This window comes from Rutidosis leptorrhynchoides, unplaced genomic scaffold (assembly GCF_046630445.1).
Source record: "Rutidosis leptorrhynchoides isolate AG116_Rl617_1_P2 unplaced genomic scaffold, CSIRO_AGI_Rlap_v1 contig154, whole genome shotgun sequence".
NCBI classification, from domain to species: Eukaryota; Viridiplantae; Streptophyta; class Magnoliopsida; order Asterales; family Asteraceae; genus Rutidosis; species Rutidosis leptorrhynchoides.
The window spans coordinates 58395-78531 of record NW_027266405.1 but is presented as its reverse complement, the minus strand read 5'-3'; the positions used below and the strand labels follow the sequence as shown (position 1 = coordinate 78531).

The 20137-nt window shown below is 35.6% G+C and overlaps 3 protein-coding genes across 3 annotated transcripts; all 3 read left to right on the top strand.

Annotated features, from left to right (window-relative positions):
* The first annotated feature begins 4051 nt into the window (after positions 1-4051).
* On the top strand, positions 4052-4522 carry LOC139881436 (putative lipid-binding protein AIR1). Its single transcript, XM_071865906.1, has one exon. The coding sequence runs from the start codon at positions 4052-4054 to the stop codon at positions 4520-4522; it is 471 nt and encodes a 156-aa protein (XP_071722007.1).
* Positions 4523-8090: 3568 nt separating this feature from the next.
* Positions 8091-10177, top strand: LOC139881431 (uncharacterized). The gene is made up of 2 exons (XM_071865902.1): positions 8091-8945; positions 9749-10177. The coding sequence occupies exons 1-2, from the start codon at positions 8091-8093 to the stop codon at positions 10175-10177; spliced, it is 1284 nt and encodes a 427-aa protein (XP_071722003.1).
* A 621-nt stretch (positions 10178-10798) lies between these two features.
* LOC139881435 (F-box protein SKIP17-like) lies at positions 10799-19584 on the top strand. The gene is made up of 14 exons (XM_071865905.1): positions 10799-11010; positions 14401-14496; positions 15997-16381; positions 16461-16636; positions 17104-17298; positions 17387-17497; positions 17967-18052; positions 18131-18252; positions 18581-18645; positions 18763-18835; positions 18922-18984; positions 19080-19144; positions 19223-19297; positions 19377-19584. The coding sequence occupies exons 1-14, from the start codon at positions 10799-10801 to the stop codon at positions 19582-19584; spliced, it is 1932 nt and encodes a 643-aa protein (XP_071722006.1).
* Positions 19585-20137: the final 553 nt, after the last annotated feature.

The following is a 20137-nucleotide window of genomic DNA, read 5'->3' as shown; positions in this document are numbered from 1 at the left end:
AATTCACTATAATCGAAATTAAGGATTAACGAATCAAAATCAGAGAAAAATAATCTTAGATATGAGTTCCCCGTGACGGAAGCTACAGGTAACGGCAGAGCTTTGGGCCGGAGACGGTCGTCTCCGGCGAATTCGCCGAATGGCAGAGAAAGGCGACGGGGAAGAGACGGAGGAAGAAGAAGTAGGAAATGGGTCCAATCCTTTTTATAACAAATCAAGAAAAATCTATTTTATCTTTAAAAGACTAAACTATTCTTTTAAGTTTAACGTATTTACAAAAATATTAACGTAATGTTTCCGGTCAAATAAAACGTCAATGGTTTTATTGTCTTTTTACGGCATAAAAAACGGTTCTTTCGGTTTAACTCGATTCGATTCGGTTTGATTCAACCTGATCAGATCAGTTTGATTTTAAATCATCCGCACCTACGTTCAAAGTCAATTATACCTTCTGTTTTTAAATTATTTACAAAAATACCAACGCGTCAGTTTTAAGTCAAAAGTTATTCTCGTTATTTTAAAAAACCGAACCTATCTTATATTCCGAACCAAATAAAATCATTTCTACTGGTCCAAAAATTATCAAATTTTTAAAGTAAACTAAAAATATTATTTTGAACATAATATCAAAAATTCAGAATTTTTAGAGTTCCAATTTAATTTATTTTAAATTATGAATTAATTAAAATTATAATAAATAGTTTAAATATAACTAAGTGTTTCTAAAATTATTTAAAGTAATATTTCAGTTTGGAAATTATTTAGAAATGTTATAATATTATTTTCAATTACTTGAGATATTATGTAAATTTTTATAATATTTTTCTATTACATAAATATTTAATTAAATAATTAAATTAAATAAATGACTTTAAGATAATTATCAAAATAGAATAAATTGGAATAATATTTAATTTTAAAATTAGGATTACTGCGACGAGTGTGACGCATAGGATTCAATTCGAGTAATTTTCCATTTAGCGTTAGTACTTACGAAATTAATAATCGATATTCGATAGGTCACTAAATTTCACACTAAACGGACGGATCGATTCGAGGAGCAATATAAGGTGAGTGTTACTTTCTTTTTCATTATGCAAATATGTTGATGCTTTATAATATATATATTACTAGGCCGTAATTTATGATTATATCGAGGTTATGAGTTATTTAAAATATACGGCGTAGTTATGTATTATACTTTAGAAAATTGAAGAGAACCTTCAAAATCCTTAAAGCAAAGTTTTAAATTGCTTCTTAACGACGAGGTTTAAAGCAAGTGATATATACGCGAACCCAATACAAACGTTTTCTTCACAAAGGATTCGGTCGACCCAATCCGCCCACATAGTACTTGGTCCTTGCGACCCCATGGTGACGGTCTGATCAGAGGGTACGACCTCCCTAGTTGGAGCTTGATTATTTATACCCATGGTGACGGGTGTCGAGGTTATTAGGAAACTATAGTAGGTCGCTTCTGTTGTAGTTCCTAATATTTTTCACAGAAAGGGTTCGATGAGTTTCCACAGATGTTTTCGAGGAATTATTAATGACAAGTGTTTTATAATGATTATGAATTCAAAGATTTTCATAAAGATATTTCAAGAAAATGTTTTCAATAAAACCTCACTAAACATTATAGCTTACGTTTTCGAAAATCCCATGTTTTTTTCTCTTCAAGTTGAGTTGGTAGTTTCTGAAAGAGAAGCTAGTGGCGTTCAGCGTTATACGATAGCGAATAAGGTGAGCTCTGCGGCATTATGACTCTTTCTCAATATTTTATAAGTAATGTGTTATTTTAAATAATTATGTAATTTATTTTCCGCAAAGACTTAATTTGTATAATTATGTTTTGTGATCGATTTGACGTTATATTTTAAGTAATGAATAAATGAAGTTAAGCTAAGTTAACGAACGTATAGTAGGCACCGTTTCCGATCGGTCGAGACGGTCGGGAGCGGGGCCAACACTGACTTACCTTTCTTTTAGCTAGAGCTCCAAATCTTTCTCCATTTCTATAATGCTGCCAAGCTATAATTGATCTATATACATAAATGGTAGCTGAGAAGAGAGAATTTTTAAAAGAATATTAATGTGACTCACCAAATGTACATGGATGTCAATTTTGTATTAGACCTCATATTTGGAAACTTTCCAACTAGTCCTTATAAGAGCAAGGCACAACTTGTAGAGCTTTTTGTCCTATTTTTCTGTTGATAGATTAGTAGGTCCTAGCAATTCTCATGTGTACTCAAATTTTACGGATTCAACTATAGTAGATCATCCTCGAAAGAAAGAAAAAAAAAAAAAAAAAAAAAAAAAAAGACACCCTATAGTATATGGTCATGGACTCCTAATAGACGGGGCCGGATTTTAGACATTATCTTTAGAAAGGCCCATTACATGACGGGTATGGGCTGGTGTTTGGTATGCCCAATTTTCCACTTTTTTTTTTTTTTTTTTCAAAATTAAAGTATATGTAGGCCAAATTTTTTTAGAGTAAAAAATCAAAACCTCGATAAATGAATGTTCGATAAATGAATAACCTCGACAAATGAATAATTTTTTTCGATCTCGATTTGGGCTAAGAGGCTAAATGAATAATTTCGCTAAATGCATTATTGAATAATTTTCTTGAAATCCTTAAAGACCCTAGGTAAATATAAATGAATAATCATCACATTTTAAAAATATATATATATATATAAATTTTTTTTTTTTGATTTTTCTTTTCAAGCAACAATGTTCATACAATAAGTCATTCTTTTACAAAAAATGAGTCTATAGTTTTTTTGCTTTTTTTTCCCACCAAAATTCATCTCATTCTTTATTTTTTCTAGCGCCAGCAAAATTTGAGGATTATTCTGCTCGTGTTGTAGAAAGTAGTTCCGTAAGGTAATTACTGCTTGATATGCTTCTTTTGATGACACATTTTATGTGATGCTACTATCATCTGGTTCTGGATCATTCTCATCATTCAATACACTCAATAATTTCATCGTCTGTAGGCAATTCCATAACGACATCATTCTCGTTAGGATAGTTCAAAAGATGTTCGACGTCCATCATATTTCTATATTGTAATTTAGAAATGACATCCGTTAATCCTTCGATATCTTCTTCTAATGCATAATAAAAAAAACCTTTAAATGAATAAAAATTCATTTATCGATAAATAAATAATTTCGCTAAACGAATATTTTTTTCTGGTCCTAAGAGTATTCATTTATCGAGGTTTTACTGTACATGATAAATATTTTTTTAATTTCATACAATTTAAAATACTCTTGAACTAATTTTTTTTATAAATTCCAAAATATATAAAAAAATTCAAAATGCATTCCTAATAATTTATTTTATATTTAATCACCAAAATAAATTTCTTACAAAACACTACACTCAAACTAATAATTTTCCAAAATCTATACTACTTATTTTGGGTTTGTATTATGAATTTTGTAAAAAAATAAAATTACAATAGTCATGTTATTTTTAGACTTTCTATATAAAAAGTGGCTGAGGGAATTTTATTTTTCTTATTACATTACGAGTGTACGAATTGTAAGATTCGAACCCCTCATCTCACGGATGAAAAATTGATATTCACTAATTGAACAAAACCCCAATATAATAGAATAATTATTTTTTAAAATTGCGTCATTAGAGAGTCGATCCCTCTTCAACAACAGAAGAGTTATTTGGTTGGTTGAGAAAACATGCATATATATTATTTTATATATATGTCTTCCCCGCGCGCAACATAAAAAATTAGCTAGGTAAGGAATCAATTGGCTGGAAGAGAAAAAGATCTATCAAATGAATGACAAACGTGAAATACTCAAAATCTGCAAAAATATTTTTTCCAGATGTTTTATTCCACAACGTGGATGCCACATTCCATTACCAATAGTATATGATCATCATTTGTGAATATATCTATCTATATAAGACCCAAGGACAGTTCCTCTAAATCAAGCTAATTAACACAAGAACTAGCTAGTAATTAATTATATCCATACAATATTTTACTAGCTAGCAATAGTAAAGTAATATGGCTTCAAAAACAGCTCTTCTCCTCGCCTTGAACATTGTATTCTTCGCCCTGATCAGCTCGGCTCCTCGAGTCGTCCAGTCCAGTAGCTCTAACAACAAGTCTTCCAACTGCACGGAGAGTCCTAGTCCGAGTAAGTCTCACTCCAATTCAAGTAGTAGTAGTGGTAAAACTCCCAGCACTACTAATTCCAACAACACAAAGTGCTCGATGGATATGATCAGGTTGGGCGTTTGCATTAACGTCCTCAACGGTCTCGTTAACGCCACGATCGGAAACCCTCCGACAGTGCCATGTTGTTCAGTTATTAAAGGACTTCTCGACCTCGAAGTAGCCGCTTGTATCTGCATGAACATTAAGCTCGGCCTTCTTTATGGGATCGTTAACGTTAACATCCCTCTTAAGATTAACGCGATGCTTGACCAATGTGATCACAAGAACGTCCATCGCTTCGAATGTGCCGATAAATAATTATCAATTCCATCGGATGTGTCCACCTTATAATTGTGTGATGTGATCATCTACATGCGAGTTTGATTCATTATCTTTTTGATTTGCTTCTTCCATTTATATTTGTTTAAATTACTTTTGTACGTGTGCTTTTTTAATTTGTTTTCTTTATCATTCCATGTAGTTTGTGCAATTTATCAATTAAGTTTTCTGAATGTTTGTTTGCACATATATATAATGCCGGAAACATCCTGTATATGTATGTACGTATATGTCTAATAAAAAATGTGTTGGATTATGTGAAAAAAAAATATTTGAGGTTAATTTTGTTAAGTAATAATATTTTGGATATTTTCAAATTTTAATACTAAATATAAAGACCCAAATGTAGATTTAGCATTTATGCTAAATGAGCTGTCTTGTGGCAAAATCTGATTGGTGTATTAGGCATATATAATAAAATTTAACAGAGTTAAGGACTAGAAGTAGGGTGGTACCTCCATCTTCCCTCATCTCTGGCGGCTCTCGACTCCATCTCCGGCGGACAGGTGGCGGCCAGAGGCGGCAAGAGGGTTTGGCCATCTCTGGCCTCTCTATATGATCTAGAGAGTGTTGGGGGTCTATTTTCTCGGCATTCCCGAACTCTCCTCCTCTCTTTGATGCATTGAAGCAGCCATGGAGCGGTGGGCGATGGTGGTTGGTCGGAGCTCGGATTTTGTTGGTTGGCATGACGTCTTTATGGTTCATGTACGATCTAGGTGGCCGCATATGTCTTCCTCGCAGTGTCTCTGTGGTTCATTTCTTGGCAGTCTGTTGGATATCTCACGATGTTTCATTTTATCGAGGTCTCGGCATGGTTGGTTGTCTACCGATGGGATCGGTTCGATTCTGGTTTGTGAATGTTTTGCCTTAGATTTTTTTTATTTGTTTTGCTCATCCTGATGTATCTCTGCGTGTTTGTATATATGACCCCCTCCTCATATGACGATGATTGGATCCTTGATGTAAGAGTGTCGTGGTCTTGTGTCCTCACTTCTCTAGTTAGAAATTTTAAGCTATTTAATTAGCATTGTTTTTATTCTGTGGGTCTGTGTTAGTCCGTATGTTAGTTATCTCCGGCTTGATGTGCGGTTTTCCGCATCTTATTGGAGCCGACTCCATTCGACGCAAATTTTCCATACATTGATTTTTTTTAAAAGGAGTTGTGGTTTATCATTTATATATGGATTAAGTCTACGCAACTCCTTTTTAAACATATATCTTTGTTTTGGTTTAGCTAACTCATATCGAGTTCTAATTTCTTGTACTAATCTTTCAAAATATCAATAAAATTGTAATTTTTAATTAAAAAACAAAATATGTTATATTAAGAATATCATAATATATTAAGATGCATTAGGGGTATTTTCAATTAAAAAAAAATGAACACTGGCTTAGAAAATCTTTAATTAATGGGTAAATATGTCGCACCTAAGTTATTGAATTATATAGGTCGTTTCAGAGACGTCTCAACAGATTGTGGGGCTCTAGACGAAATGAGAAATTAAGGCCTCTCTCGTTCCTTATGGACATGATCAAAAAATTGATAAATTAGTTTTCAGCCTTTGTTCAACATTTCAATTGCAATAATAATTACATATATTGAATAAATGATACAGTTCATTTTCGTCCCAAATATGAGTCGTTTGCGTACCAGAACATGGTTTATAGAGTATTCTATATTTTCAGGGCAACAATGTTTCGACATAATTCATTTGATATGTTGTGAGTAAATAAACAACCTAACATCTTCCACAACTAACAGAAAAACAGCTTAGGGACACAGGAAACTAAATGAGCATCAAGACGAATTAGGACCATCCACAACTAATTAAACATACACATCAACATTTACCAGAACACTTAAAAGGAAGCTTGCATGAAGTCCTAAAATGACAACAAAACGCATTAAAACCTAAACATGAAATAACCGATCAGACGTGAAACCCATGAAATAACCGATCGGCCATCGTTGCGAACGCATTTTGGCACGTATCGTAACGGAAGAGCATTCCCCTGTGGATCACTAAATTGTGGCTCTCCATGTGTGACCTCGTGGCGAAGACGTTTTCGTCAATTTCGCAAATCCACTCTAGTTGTCGCATGAAATCAAGAAACATTGGAATGGTTACGACAACTTCCTCCTCGTTTTGCTCATCCTTCATAAAGTCCCCTTCGTTTTCCTCCTCCAACATAGAGTCCCCTTTGTTTTTCCCTTGCAGCCCCCTTCATTTTCCCCTTGCGGCTGCATAGAGTCCCCTTCGTTTTCCCCCTGCTGCATAAACTTTACAGCTTAGGATTACGATCCAAGTTTCGATTGAGGTTCGGCAACGCCTCCATTAACGAGTCCAGCTTCCTCTAATTTTTCGTAGAATTTTCAAAAACAGTGATAGAGGTGTCTCAACAGATGGTGGGGCTCTAGGCGAAACGAGAAAATGAGGCCTCGAAAAATAATGATGAATGTGAATTGTGCAAATAGTAATATGATAAAGGATGACTTTTGATCATACCATCTACAATTTAAATACATTTAATCAATTTGATGAAAAAAATTAAGCATATTTTTTATTATTGTCGTATATTATATCAGAGCCCATGTTTGTTCTCGATATGTAGATTGTATTGAACTTCCATAACTCAACACTGGTATTGAACGTCTGAGTTGTCGTATCGCTGTAATGGGCATTAAATCTAATCTTTACAACCATTAGGGTAAATTTTCAAGCTGGGGATTAGAAGATGTATTAGTTCACAAAGATAATTCCGATATAACGGGTTACAATGGATTCCACCCGAATCTATACTTCCTCCACTCAATTTTTGGGGTCTTTTTCATATATACATTTAGCAATTTATTTTTGGACCCTAGACGGCCGCCTTTTTCGGCAAACTGTCGAGATGCCTTCAGGTAGTTTGAGAAATTAGGGACATATTCATATCCATTAAGTTCAAAAGAAAAAGTTCAAAGTATTTGTGTTGCTCAAGAACATATCCGAAGATTTCTATATAGAAAAAAAAGATTGGGGATCTCTTTATTTTAAAAAAGTCGATTTGGAGATCCTGTATTATTTTTCCATCACATTTTACTAACGTATCGTCGACATGGGAGACGTATAGATATGTGTACAATCGAGATCTTTTACCTGAATTTATTGAACACAACGTAAAAGTAAGATAGATTCCACTCTTTCCTTCCTTTCCTAGATGAGAAACTAAAAAATCAATCAACCCGACCACTCCACAATTGTACCGGAACATTCTTGAAATCTTCTAAGTCTTTTTTATCTATGAAATGGTCATACTTCTTACATAGCCTACAGTTTGGGAAATACTACTAAGTTTTACTTTGACCGCTTTTGAATGAAAGTAGGGTCTAATTCGAATGATTCTAAAGTATAGGGGTAAATTATATATTTATATAATAATAAAGGGGTACAATGTAGTTTACCATAATTTTTTCTGATAACGAATGAATGAATCTCAAACCCTAAAAATCAAAATCGATTTTGTTTAAACACTCTGCTGAATCGTTTGATCGGAGTACCTGAGAATGGATCTCCTGAAGCAAGAACTCCTCAAGAAACGCAAGAATCTAGCCCAAGACGTCGGTGGCCGGAAATTTTTTAAGCGCTCCGAAATCGAGCAGAAGGAAATCCAAAAGCTCAGAGAGCAAGAGAAGCGCGAGCTAGAAGCCAAAGCCCAACGGCAAGCAGCCGCCAACTCATCGTCAACCGCCGTCTCAGCCTCCGCGTCGTCCGCCGGATCCTCCTCCGCGACCGCCACCGCTGTCTCCGCAACCGCCGGAAGTTCTTCCGCTGCCAACGCATCCTCATCTCTGACCGACGAGCGTAATATCGACAATTTAGTGCTTCCGAGGCAGGAAGTCATCCGTCGTCTCCGATTCCTTAAACAACCGATTACACTCTTCGGCGAGGACGACGATGCTCGGTTGGAGAGGATGAAGTATGTATTGAAAGCGGGGATTTTCGAAGTGGATAGTGATATAATGGAAGGGCAGACGAATGATTTTCTTCGCGATATCGTTGAGCTGAAGAAGAGGCAGAAGTCTGGAATCTCGAGTGATCGGAAGCGGCGGAAGGATTGGAAGAAAGGTGGTGGAGACGACGGGGAAGGTGGTGGTGGTGAAGACGAGCATAGCGGCGATGGAGGATCGAGTGGAGTCGATAATGATATGGATTCGAAGAGAATGAAATCGAATTTCGATGAGCTGTGCGATGAAGATAAGATTTTGGTGTATTTCAAGAGGCTGCTGAATGAATGGAGGCAGGAATTGGATGCAATGCCTGATTCAGAGAGGAGGACTGCTAAAGGGAAGTCCACCGTTGCTACTTTTAAGCAATGTGAGCGGTACTTGAATCCGTTATTCAAGTTTTGCAGGAAGAAGGTGAGTGCCCTTTTGAACTTTTATCCAAGTATACAAGCTAGTTTCATAGGTATATCTCCGAGTCATTAAGGTTCCAATTGAGTTAGTTTTTATTGCGTGAATATGATTTTAAATATGTGAATATGATTTTCATCTAGCTATATGCTGACTAACCCTTTGTTGGGAAATAACTTGAACAAGCGTTTAAATCCAGTAGTTTCCTTGTTCAACAATCTAGTGAACAGGGTTGGTTGTTCTGTTTCTCTAGGATTTTATTAGCAATGTCAGATTTTTGTCCCTTTTATAAATCTTACTCGATTTTGGGATAAAGGGTTTAACTTTGTAAGGATAGCTCCTTTGCGTCTGTGACCCTTGTAACTGATTTTAGGCCTAATTGTTCTGTAGTTGAGTTTGTCGAAATTATGGGAACGCTTTAATAAGATGTATGGCACACACATGTTCTTCAAGCAGTGCTGGACAAACTGAATATACTTTTGAAACTGAGGATCAAGTCTAGAGGCTGGATTTGCAATATCTAACTTTGAGACTTTGCATGTGTCACTTTCTCTCTAATTGACTTGATTAACTTCTTTTGTCAGTGAATTTGGCATGTTACATAGTTATTGGTGTTTTGACCTGTATATTGAGAGTGTTATCAACACCCCAACTTTTATTGCATCGTATCTCTGTATACTTTATAGCAATTCTGAATTTCATGTCAGTTGAATGTTCAGAATTACATATCTATATACTCGATAGCAATTCAGAATTTCATACCTGTTGAATGTTCACTGAATTCAAAGTGTTGGTTTATTTTGTTTTAGATTCTTCCGGATGACATTCGTCAAGCATTGATGATCATGGTTAAGTGCTGCATGGACCGAGATTACTTAGCTGCAATGGACCACTACATCAAGCTAGCCATCGGTAATGCTCCCTGGCCTATTGGAGTCACTATGGTCGGTATCCACGAACGTTCAGCCCGTGAGAAGATTTACACCAATAGTGTGGCACACATTATGAACGATGAGACAACGCGTAAATACCTCCAATCGATAAAGAGACTGATGACGTTTTGCCAACGGCGCTATCCCACGGTTCCGTCGAAAGCAGTCGAGTTTAATAGCTTGGCCAATGGAAGCGACTTGCAGTCATTGCTTGCAGAAGAGAGGTATTCTGGCAGTAATCAGTCCACAGGTAATCAGGCCTCGGATGAAATGCTTCGGCTAATGTCTTCTCCAAAGGACAACTAGTATCATTTAAACTAAAAGTAAACTTATTCCGTGCTAACATTTACATTTTGGCTGTTATTCAAGACGTTTGTATACTACTTGACATGTATTATGTGGTTGTTTGTTGAACCTTTATTTGTTTGAGTAATTAAGCTTTTCAGTTAAACTTGCTTGAGGCTGAGCCTTGCCGCCTGCTCATGGGCCGGTTTGGACACCGAATCGAATCAGAACTGGCCCTGGTCAAACCCAGAACCGGACCGGTCAACTTTAGCCGGTTCAACGAAGCGGCTTGGAAACCTGTGACACCAGGGGTAGGGTCGGTTTGTTAATTTTGAAACCGGCGGTTCATAATCGGGCTGGTTCACGAACCGGATTTTCGATCGGTTCAAAATCGGTTCATAAAAATTAAAAATAATATTTTTTTATCATTAATTTGATCAATTATTTATAATTATCTATAAATATTTTCATACATTTTATTTAAATACATTTAAAATGTTAAAAAATAACTTAACAAAAAATACTAAAAAAATATTAAGTTTGAATTGAACCGGTCTTGAATCGATTTTGAACCGGTTTTGAACCAGACTTGAACCGTATGTGAAGGGTTCATGTACGGTTCAAATATTTCACGAATCGGAAATGGCCCGGAACCGTCTTAAAATTCGGTTTATCGAACCGGCCCGGAACCGCTTAAGAACCAGTTTATGGCCGGGTCATCAAAAACTCGACCCTGAACCGTCGTGTGACGCCCGCACTTCGGCCCCCTTATGTGGGCCTAGTGTGGGGCCCGTTGGTACCTTCTATCCGTCGACTTCTATTGTTTTGCGGAAATCGGGCCCTAGCCATGCCTCGTAACCTGATCCTGCTTAACCTGAAGAGAAAGAAAATAATATTTCGAAAACGTAAGCTATATTGCTTAGTGAGGTTTTTCTTTAAAAAGTTTTTCTTTGAAATTATCATTTAGTAAAACTTGAGTTCATAAACATCAATAATCACTTGTAATTATAATTCCTCGAAAACATTTATAGAACTTATTTAATTCCTCGAAACATTATAGAAACTTATATATACTCCTCGAAATAACTGTAATAATAATTCCTTGAAAACAATTATATTCATAACAACATTCATCAAGAAAAGTCCGTCGAAAACATCTATATACTTTCATTTTTCCTCGAAAAACATTTATCGAACCCTTTCCGTGAAAAACATTAGAATTTACAACAGGGGCGACCTGTTATAATATCCTAATAACCTCGACTTCCGTAAACATGGAAGTAATAATAAATTCCATTAGATAAACTAATGAAACCGTACCCTCTGATCAGACCGTAAACATGGGGCCGCATAAGGACCAAGTACTAATTTGGATTGGTCGCCACAAAGTCGACCAAATCCCCCTCGACCTCGAATAAAAAGTTTTGGGTTCGCATATATATATAAAGCAACAATTTGCTTTAAACCTCGTCGTTATTAAAACGTCTAAACATTGCTTGGGGTCTTTTAAAAGTAATTCTCTTCAGTTTTAAAAATATATCATATAGCTATGCCGCATCCTTTAATTAAATCATAAACATCGGTACGTTAATAACTTACGGCATAGTAATATATATAAATATAATTCGTAAAGTACGAATATATTTTACTTAATTAAAAAGAAAGTACACTCACAGTTTCATTACGTCTCGTGTTGTCCTTCATAGGTGACTTACGCGATTCTGTCTGAAATCGATACTAACGTTAATAACTATCGAATTCTACAAAATAAAATAATTCGTATACTTACAAAGTTTTGATATTAAATCGTTGTTAAATTATACATCTCGTCTCAATCTACGTGGATTAATGATTTAATGATGTCGATAATTTGTTACCATAAATTCCAAATTATTGTCACCGGTATACTAATATTGGTTTTAGTTCATATTGCTCGGTTAAATTTCTTATACACGACTTAGTCGATTAGGTAGTTATTATTGAAAAATATTTATTTAAAAATTACAACTTATCAACTTATATTTCATTAGTAAATAACATTTTCCCAAAATTTAATTATAAATACTTAATTTATTCCTCTCATAAAACATTTATTTATTCCTTACTATTTATCTTAAAATCATTTCCTTAATTTAATTAAATACTTGTATAATATAAAAAAAAATACTTTTAAATTTTTCATAATATTCCAAATAATCTAAAATAACATTCTGTCATTTTATAAATTTTATAAGTTAATAGATCACTTTAAATAATTTTGAAAATACTTAATTATATTTATATTATCCTTATTAACTCAGAATTTCAAATAAAATAATTCTGTTTTCCAAAAATCCCGAAATTTACATATTTCGTTCAAAATAATATTTATAACTTACTGTAAAAATTTAATAATTTTTGGATGAATAAAAATGATTTTATTAGCTTCGGAAAAACAAATATATTACTTTAATATATAAAATTAGGTTCGGACTAGTCAAATGACCGGAAAGGGCCTTTGACTTTATTTTGACGCGTTGGTAAAATTGTAAATACTCTGAAAACGGGAGGGCATAGCTGACATTGGACTAGGTTCGGATAATGAAAAGACACTAATGCCCCTAGTCTTATTGGTTGACCGAATCAGCAGTTCGGTTATTTTGTAGATTGTTTAAACAGTTGAGGGTGGTTTAGTAATTTACTAGTATTTTTATTATATAAGTATAATTTCTTTCTTCCTTCTTCTACCTCAGAACGCTGTCGCGTTCTCTCTCGTCGACATCCTCTCGGCTTCGACGGCGATCCGTCGTCTCCGGCCATCTCCGACCATGTCGCAGGTCGTTTCCGATAGATGTCAACGCGTTGAGTCCGAAAATCCGGTTAGTTTTTCTCAATTCCGTCTCGTTCTCCTTTAATTTCAATTTTTCATTTCGGGTAAAAATTTCTAATTAGTCGAATTAGACTCTCATCTCATACTATATTGATCTATGGTTTGTGGGAAACATTCTTAGGCTGTTAATTGTGAATTTTAACAGTGTATGGTGGTCGAATTACCTCTAAGAATTCCGGCCACCGGCATCCTCGTCGACTTACACGGCGGCGTGTGTTCGCAGGGACTCGACGGAGCTTTAGGTGTCCTCTGGACCTTCAACTCGACCTGAACTCGTCCGGCACAGTGACGAGTCAAATCTGACTCGGTGGTGACTCAATGGTTTCCGGCCACCACGTTCCATCGGCGTTGTCTCAGAAAGGTTCATACGCGGTTTCTGGTACCTCCGAACAAATGACTCGGCCAAACTCGGATCAACTCAGTCACGGCCGACACTTGACTCGGTCGTGACTCGGTGACTTCCGGCCATCCAACGGGTATGCTCTTTTAGTGAAAATTGCTCCTCATAACCTCTTGTATAACATAGATTGATTTGAGAGTTTTCTGGGTTGATCGGATTTTGACAGTGTAATGAATTGAACTATTTCGTGTAACTATACTGTTTAGTTTCCGTAGCTTGATACGGATACACTTTGAATTGTTTTTTGGAATTGTATTGGACTGTACTTGCTGTGTTGAATTGGTTTGATTTGGAAGAAACTTTGCTTGCTTGTGGTTACTTACTGAGTTGTGTGTAAGAAAGGAAGAAAAAATGGCGAGACGGAGGAAGTGTGGTGCATGGAATGAAAAGGAAAGAAAGGATTAGAAAGAAAGAAGAGAGTATTCGGTGGTGGTGGGAAACACAATTATACTTGTGGGTCCCACCACATTAATTATCATATATAAAAAAAAATCAATAGTGGTCCCTTAATAGCAAATCTTTCGTTCCGCAATTCGATCTCCAGTCGTGATATTGTAACATTAGGTCGAAACATCACTCGACAATTTACTCACATTACAACGCTAATCGATTTTTCGAAAAAAAATATCAAATTCATTTTCTACGCGAAGAAAAACCAATCGTTTCAATGAAAATAGTCGCGCGTCGATATCACTCGATTAAATTTTGTTACTAAAATATTAGCACGTCACCATTGATACACGATTATCTAAGTTCGAATTTTCGGGTCGTTACACGTCGGTTCACTGAACTGGAACCGGCCCAAACTGGCCCGTGAGCAGGCCCGCAACCGGTTAAGGTTGCTTTTTTTTTGTCGCCGGGAGGTCACGGAAACAACCACTTTGTAACGAAATACTGGATGCGTCGACTTCCTCCCCCCATATCTCCTGAAATGGGAGCCTTAACGTATTGGATTTGGCTTTTTTCTTTTTTCAGTTACGCTTACTTCAGAATTGATTCGGTTTCTGGTAGAGCCATCGATATCGATATTAATTTTGAGCAAGTCGAAATAGACTGTGGTTCATCGAATCGGTTTAGTTAGTTCCTATCAGTTTTAAAATTGCAGAAGATCTAGTATATTGTCATCCTCGCCTAAACATTGTAATTGACTTGACATTGCCTTGTCTATTTGTAATCGATAATAAATAAACACTTGTTAATTTGTATGCTATTGCTATATCTTTTATACGATTAGGACAAATGAAAATCGTTTTTATTCTAATGGCATAATAGTGAAAGAACATTCCATAAGATCGTAATTCAATTAATATACTCACTCCGTCCTTAATTAACTGTCGATTTATATTGAAAAAATAATATGTATTTAAAGACATGAGAATAGCATAAATCACGTTTGCAAAAGTTGGAATCAAATGAAATTCCTCGAGGCAGAAAGTAAGAAAACGCATAATGCATCAAATGAGAACTACTCTAGGTGAAACCGATACAAGAATAAGTACCTTCTTTAACAAGAAAAAGTAAAGTATAATTTTTAATGGAAAGATAGATTCACATTTGTACTTTTTTGCTTTTTCAGAATGATGATGTTTGGGGTTAAGAACTGTCAAACAATTACCAGTTGCTCTAACGATAATAATATTAGCGGCACTCACAGATTCCCTTCGTGGATGTCTTGCAAATGGTTGTCACCATCACGCTTCGTGTTATAGGATCATACGATTTTAAATAAGTGTTCTTTGTTAATTTTTGGGTTAAGCAAAATAAGAGATAGATTCGGATAAAAGCTAATGGCGACTCATAAAATCGATCGGAACTAGAGCTGTTCTTAAACTAGATGTTCGTTTTTCTATATCAAAACGACATCTTTATTTATATTAGTATTTTACTAGACTTGCCGTTGTGCTATTTTTGGTGGACTTATAATAATATTATTTTCTTTTAGATACTCGTTGTAGTGCGATTTGTTATTTTATCGTGATATTAATAGATTTTACTTATATTATTATTAATAAATTTTATGTATTTTTTTATTATATATAAATATTTTTATATATATATATTACATAAAGTAGGAATTTTACGTTCATTTCCCTATGTACTAAGTTCCTAAATTAATTTTTTGAGTCATGCTAGGTTCTACGAACCCGACAATCTTAATCAATGGTACAATCTTGGCATGCTTTCTCATCGAATTAATTGCTAATTGGATTGTCATAAAAATTACAATTCAAACAAAAATAGCTTTTGATCGATCCATTTGATTTTTGAATAAAGTTGTTCGGTTCGAATTATTCGATTTTGATAGTATTTTTTGAATTTAACCAACGGAAATCGCTACATCAAATAGTAATACTTTTATTGATGGTAAATATTATCTACTGGGACATTAAATGTTACTACTAGTACATTCATTCATTTTTTACATTTATTTATCTTTAGCATGCAAAACGACAGTATATCTGCGTTTTAAAAACCACCCACCCACAAAAAAAAAAACTTTACCCGCGAAATGAGGACACGTGTCAATCCAAATGTCTCGTACTCCTCCTAAGCTCATCCTCAACCAAGAAGATGCGACAATGGAGAATCACATAAACGAAGAGATAATCTCTCTCCCTATCTCTCTCTCTCTCTCTCAGAGCTTCTTTCATCATCCATGGCTAAAAGACCTTGTCCGTCGTCGTCTTCTACAACATCATCATCACCTCTCTCTCAGATGGATCAATTGTTAGACACATTTCTATCTCTCGCCGATTCATCTCCGTCTCTCTCTCTCGACCTCTCTTTCGAACGCCTCGTCGACGCCTCGCCGGATGATTCAGATCAGTCAATCCTCATCGATCGTGCTCTCAAATTAGGCAATCTCCTTGTAGAAGCCGGTAACCGCTCCGCTCGTAGACGAGCATCTAAGCACAATTCACTCGCATGGGCCTTACCTACCGATCTCACTATCAAGGTTGATTTTCAAATGTTTTCAATTTGTTTTTGTGTTTTTTGTTTTTTGTATGTTGATTTTGTTTTGTGTGGATTGGAAGGTGTTTTCGATGCTCGATACGCAGAGCTTGTGCTATTCTGCGGCTACGTGTACGTTGTTTCGGAAATGTGCTATGGATCCTTTGTGCTATGAGAGCATCGACTTGACGACCGTGGTTCCGAAAATAAATAATGCTGTTGTGTATACTATGATCCAACGAGCTGGAAAAGCACTTCGGTGAGTTTCGTGTAATTCCGAAATGAAGTGGATGTTCTATGATGTAACGGAATTGTTTATAATTAATGTCGTCTAAAGTGTGAGCTATTTGGAATTGTAATTCCGCCATGACTTGTTTGGCTTGTCTCTATTCTGTTGTTGCTTTGGGGTTAGGGAGTAGCTACTAGCTAAAATCAATGCCTATTAGTTTATCACGTATCAGCTTACTTCTGTGCCATTTAGTTTTGTTCATATGTTGCTTTTTATGAGTGTAGTTTTAGGAAAGCCCAGACGCATGGAATGGAAGTGGTTATGTATCATTAGCATCCTTGTTAGGCATTCCCCCCATATAATAATTCCACTCATGAAAGACTCTGTAACAGTACAGGCAGTTGAGTTTGTCTTGCGTGGTTATACCTTTGATTGTAAGTCATTTTTTTGCTGTTCAATTATTCCTGGCATTACCTGTTTCCGATATTTTTATTCAGGTCTCTTAAGCTTGGCATAGTGCCCGGGCCAACGACATCAACTGGACCTTCTCAAGCTCTGGCTTATACTATTAGGAATGCTGGGGATGCCAGTAATTTTTCATGGAATGACAAAAAGACTAGACATGGAAAGGAATCATCTATTCTGACCAGGTCCTGTTTAAATCCGCTGTGTGGGCACAGCGGTGCTGCTGGGTATGGTTGCCTCTCTTTTTTAATGGAGAAATAACCTTGTACAATTTAGATCTTCTTCACTCTTATGTTGGGTTTTTCCCTTCCTTAGGTCTTTATTGAGGAGTTTGCACCTTTACAACATTGAAAGGATGGATAACACCTCACTTTGTGTTGCATTAGCAGCCTGTCCTACTCTGCTTGATCTGGAAATTGTTGGCCTGTAAGATCCTTTGTTCTTTTATTTTCTCTATGCATCTTGTTGATTAGGCTTGAAACAACATGTGGATGAGCATGGTTTTGATGTTGGATTACTGTTTCTGCACATTTTTGGCACTGTCCTGCCGTAATTACTTTGTTTTGGTTGGAAAGTAGCCCTGATATAGGAATTCCTTGAGACTTTTGACTTTCGTTGTTCAAGTATGACACAGTAGTTTTTTCTTTCCTCATAGCCAAGGAGAAAATAAGTGATATCTTTGTCACGTTATGAAAGGTTAAAATTCATAGAGTTCAAGGTTATCATTGCATAACAATAATATTTATGCAACAATGCCCTTGAAGTCACTTGTTAGTATTTTCTATCAGAAAATGCATTTCTCTTCATCTTTTCACTTGATCAACTGCGTGATGAATATTTCTTAATGGTAACATATACTTTCTTCTGTTTTTCCATTGTATGTTTCCGAGGACAGTCATGTAGAGCTGAGGCAAACTTTGACGTCAATAAGTGAAAATTGTCACTCGATAGAGCGTTTGTTCTTCGAGTCTTCCAAAACAGGTTCTCTAGCTTTCCCGTGAGAGAACTGCCTTCTTCATACCCTAAAACTGTGGCTCACCATCTATATTACTGAATCAGGAAGAGATGACAGCTTGAAGTCACCAACATGTATCGAATTTGTGAACAATTGTCCACGTCTAACCTCATTGGCCCTTCGTGGTTTCAAGCTACAGGACTGTAAAGTTCGAACACTTGTCAAGGTGTGATCATGAACATAATTTCTAGTATAAAAGAATTCCATTAACCCAAGATTTTAAAGTATTCTGTTATATTTGCAAAGTTGAACTGAGAGAACATAAATCAGCAATCGAATGGTGGACAGTTTTATGCTGCTAGTTTTAAGTATGCAGTGTTTTAGGAAAAAGGGAGTGCTAAGTTTGGTAATTGTTTCACTTACGATTGTTCTCTATTTTGTTTAAACCGGGTGTAACAGTCTGGTAGAGATGGTCTGTGTCTGAGTGTATATAAACTAGGTTATTGTTTTCAGTCAAACTCTACTGAATTGTTTTTTTGTGGTTGCTTGTCTAGGGATTTCGTCATCTAAAATATGCGGATTTTTCCACATCATACTCAATTACCGGGCTATTTTTGAGGTTTGTATCTCTCACGATTCACATAGCTATACTTGCCAAGAAACTTTCAAGTCTACTTTTATGAAACAACTCAATGATGTGCCATGCTAAGATTTAAATTTTCCATAAATAAAATAGGAACCTTGGAAATTGTGCTCCTGGCAACCTACTTGAGGTCTTAAATCTTCGCGATTGCATGCATCTTAAAGAGGTATCCCCTAATTTCTATTGCACAAACCCTCCCTCTACTGTTTTTACTGTTGATTTGGCTTCTAAGGCTGCTGAATCATTCCTCAGGTGGAAGTTGCTCGCTTTTTAACTGCCGTTCTCGCCGGAGAGTACAAGACCCTTCGACATCTTGTGAGTAGATTGACAATGGCTGATCATGTTTTTCCACATTTAATCATGTGCTTAAGTTTTATTTGTTAATTTTCTCTTTTTTTGTCTCTTAACAGGACATATCTAATAGAGAAGGTTTAGCCTCTGAAGGTGATTGGTATGAGAGATGTTACAACTCAAGGTAATGAATGATTTAAGTGCCATAGAGATGTTTGTATCCGATTCAGCTGAAACTCTTTGGTGCATATTTTTTTTCCAGCATCATTCCTCTAAAGCAGGTGATGGAAGAGAGGCCCAACATCTGTTTGCTGGCTGAGTTTCCATCTGAAGGAAGGTTAGTTATCTGTTATGAGGTTCCAGCAATTTCATTGCCTGTAAATGTTTGGAATTTCATTTATTTATTTATTTCTCAGTTTTGCGAATGTCGAACAAATGATCGACAGTGATTTAGAGTTTAGCATACCCTCACAACTGAGTAGTCATACATCAGATGGTCCATCTCTTATGAGTACATCAGAGAGCAGCTACAATAGTGATCAGAGTACCGGCAATGAAGCTCAAGATTCTGGTTCCGTTGTATACGAGGAAAGCTCCGATGAGGTTGATTTTTTGACTAGTTGAGCAACCAAAAGATGATCTAGGAGCAAATTTATCTCTAAACTCGTGATTTTTTTAGAGTTTTAACTGTTGTATCAAACTACTTGGTTTTTTTGGTTTTTTTTATGGAAATATAAAATATTATAATGATATTTTCATTAAAAAAAAAATGTGGCATGATGGTAAATTTGTTGACAGTCGAAATTGTAGATTGTTTATTTCCAAAGATGACTGATTTAAAAACACTGTAGCCTGTAGGCAATATATTTTAAATTTATACTGAGGGTGACACTGTACATCTTAATATTGTACGGGGTTTCGGACGAATCAGTGAAACTTTAGGGACTAAAGAATACCTAAACATTAATCTGAGAATTTAAAAATTAAACTTAATGTTTAGATGTAGGAAAATCCACATTGATATTCGAAATTATTACGACACCACCACCACGAGCTCGATGAAAAGAGTCCATACATGTATACATGTGTAGGTTCGTCGGGAATTGGTCTGAAAAATTAAAATCGAAACTTTATCTTTAGATATAGGAGAAATGAAGTTGATTTTTGAAAATCCGAC

Coding starts and splice junctions, on each gene's coding strand:
- LOC139881436 (XM_071865906.1), top strand. CDS start 4,052: ATGGCTTCAAAAACAGCTCTTCTCCTCGCCTTGAACATTGTATTCTTC.
- LOC139881431 (XM_071865902.1), top strand. CDS start 8,091: ATGGATCTCCTGAAGCAAGAACTCCTCAAGAAACGCAAGAATCTAGCC. Junction 8,946..9,748: donor TCAAGTTTTGCAGGAAGAAG/GTGAGTGCCCTT, acceptor ATTTTGTTTTAG/ATTCTTCCGGATGACATTCG.
- LOC139881435 (XM_071865905.1), top strand. CDS start 10,799: ATGGCCCGGAACCGTCTTAAAATTCGGTTTATCGAACCGGCCCGGAAC. Junction 18,053..18,130: donor CTTCGAGTCTTCCAAAACAG/GTTCTCTAGCTT, acceptor TTACTGAATCAG/GAAGAGATGACAGCTTGAAG. Junction 18,985..19,079: donor ACAAGACCCTTCGACATCTT/GTGAGTAGATTG, acceptor GTCTCTTAACAG/GACATATCTAATAGAGAAGG.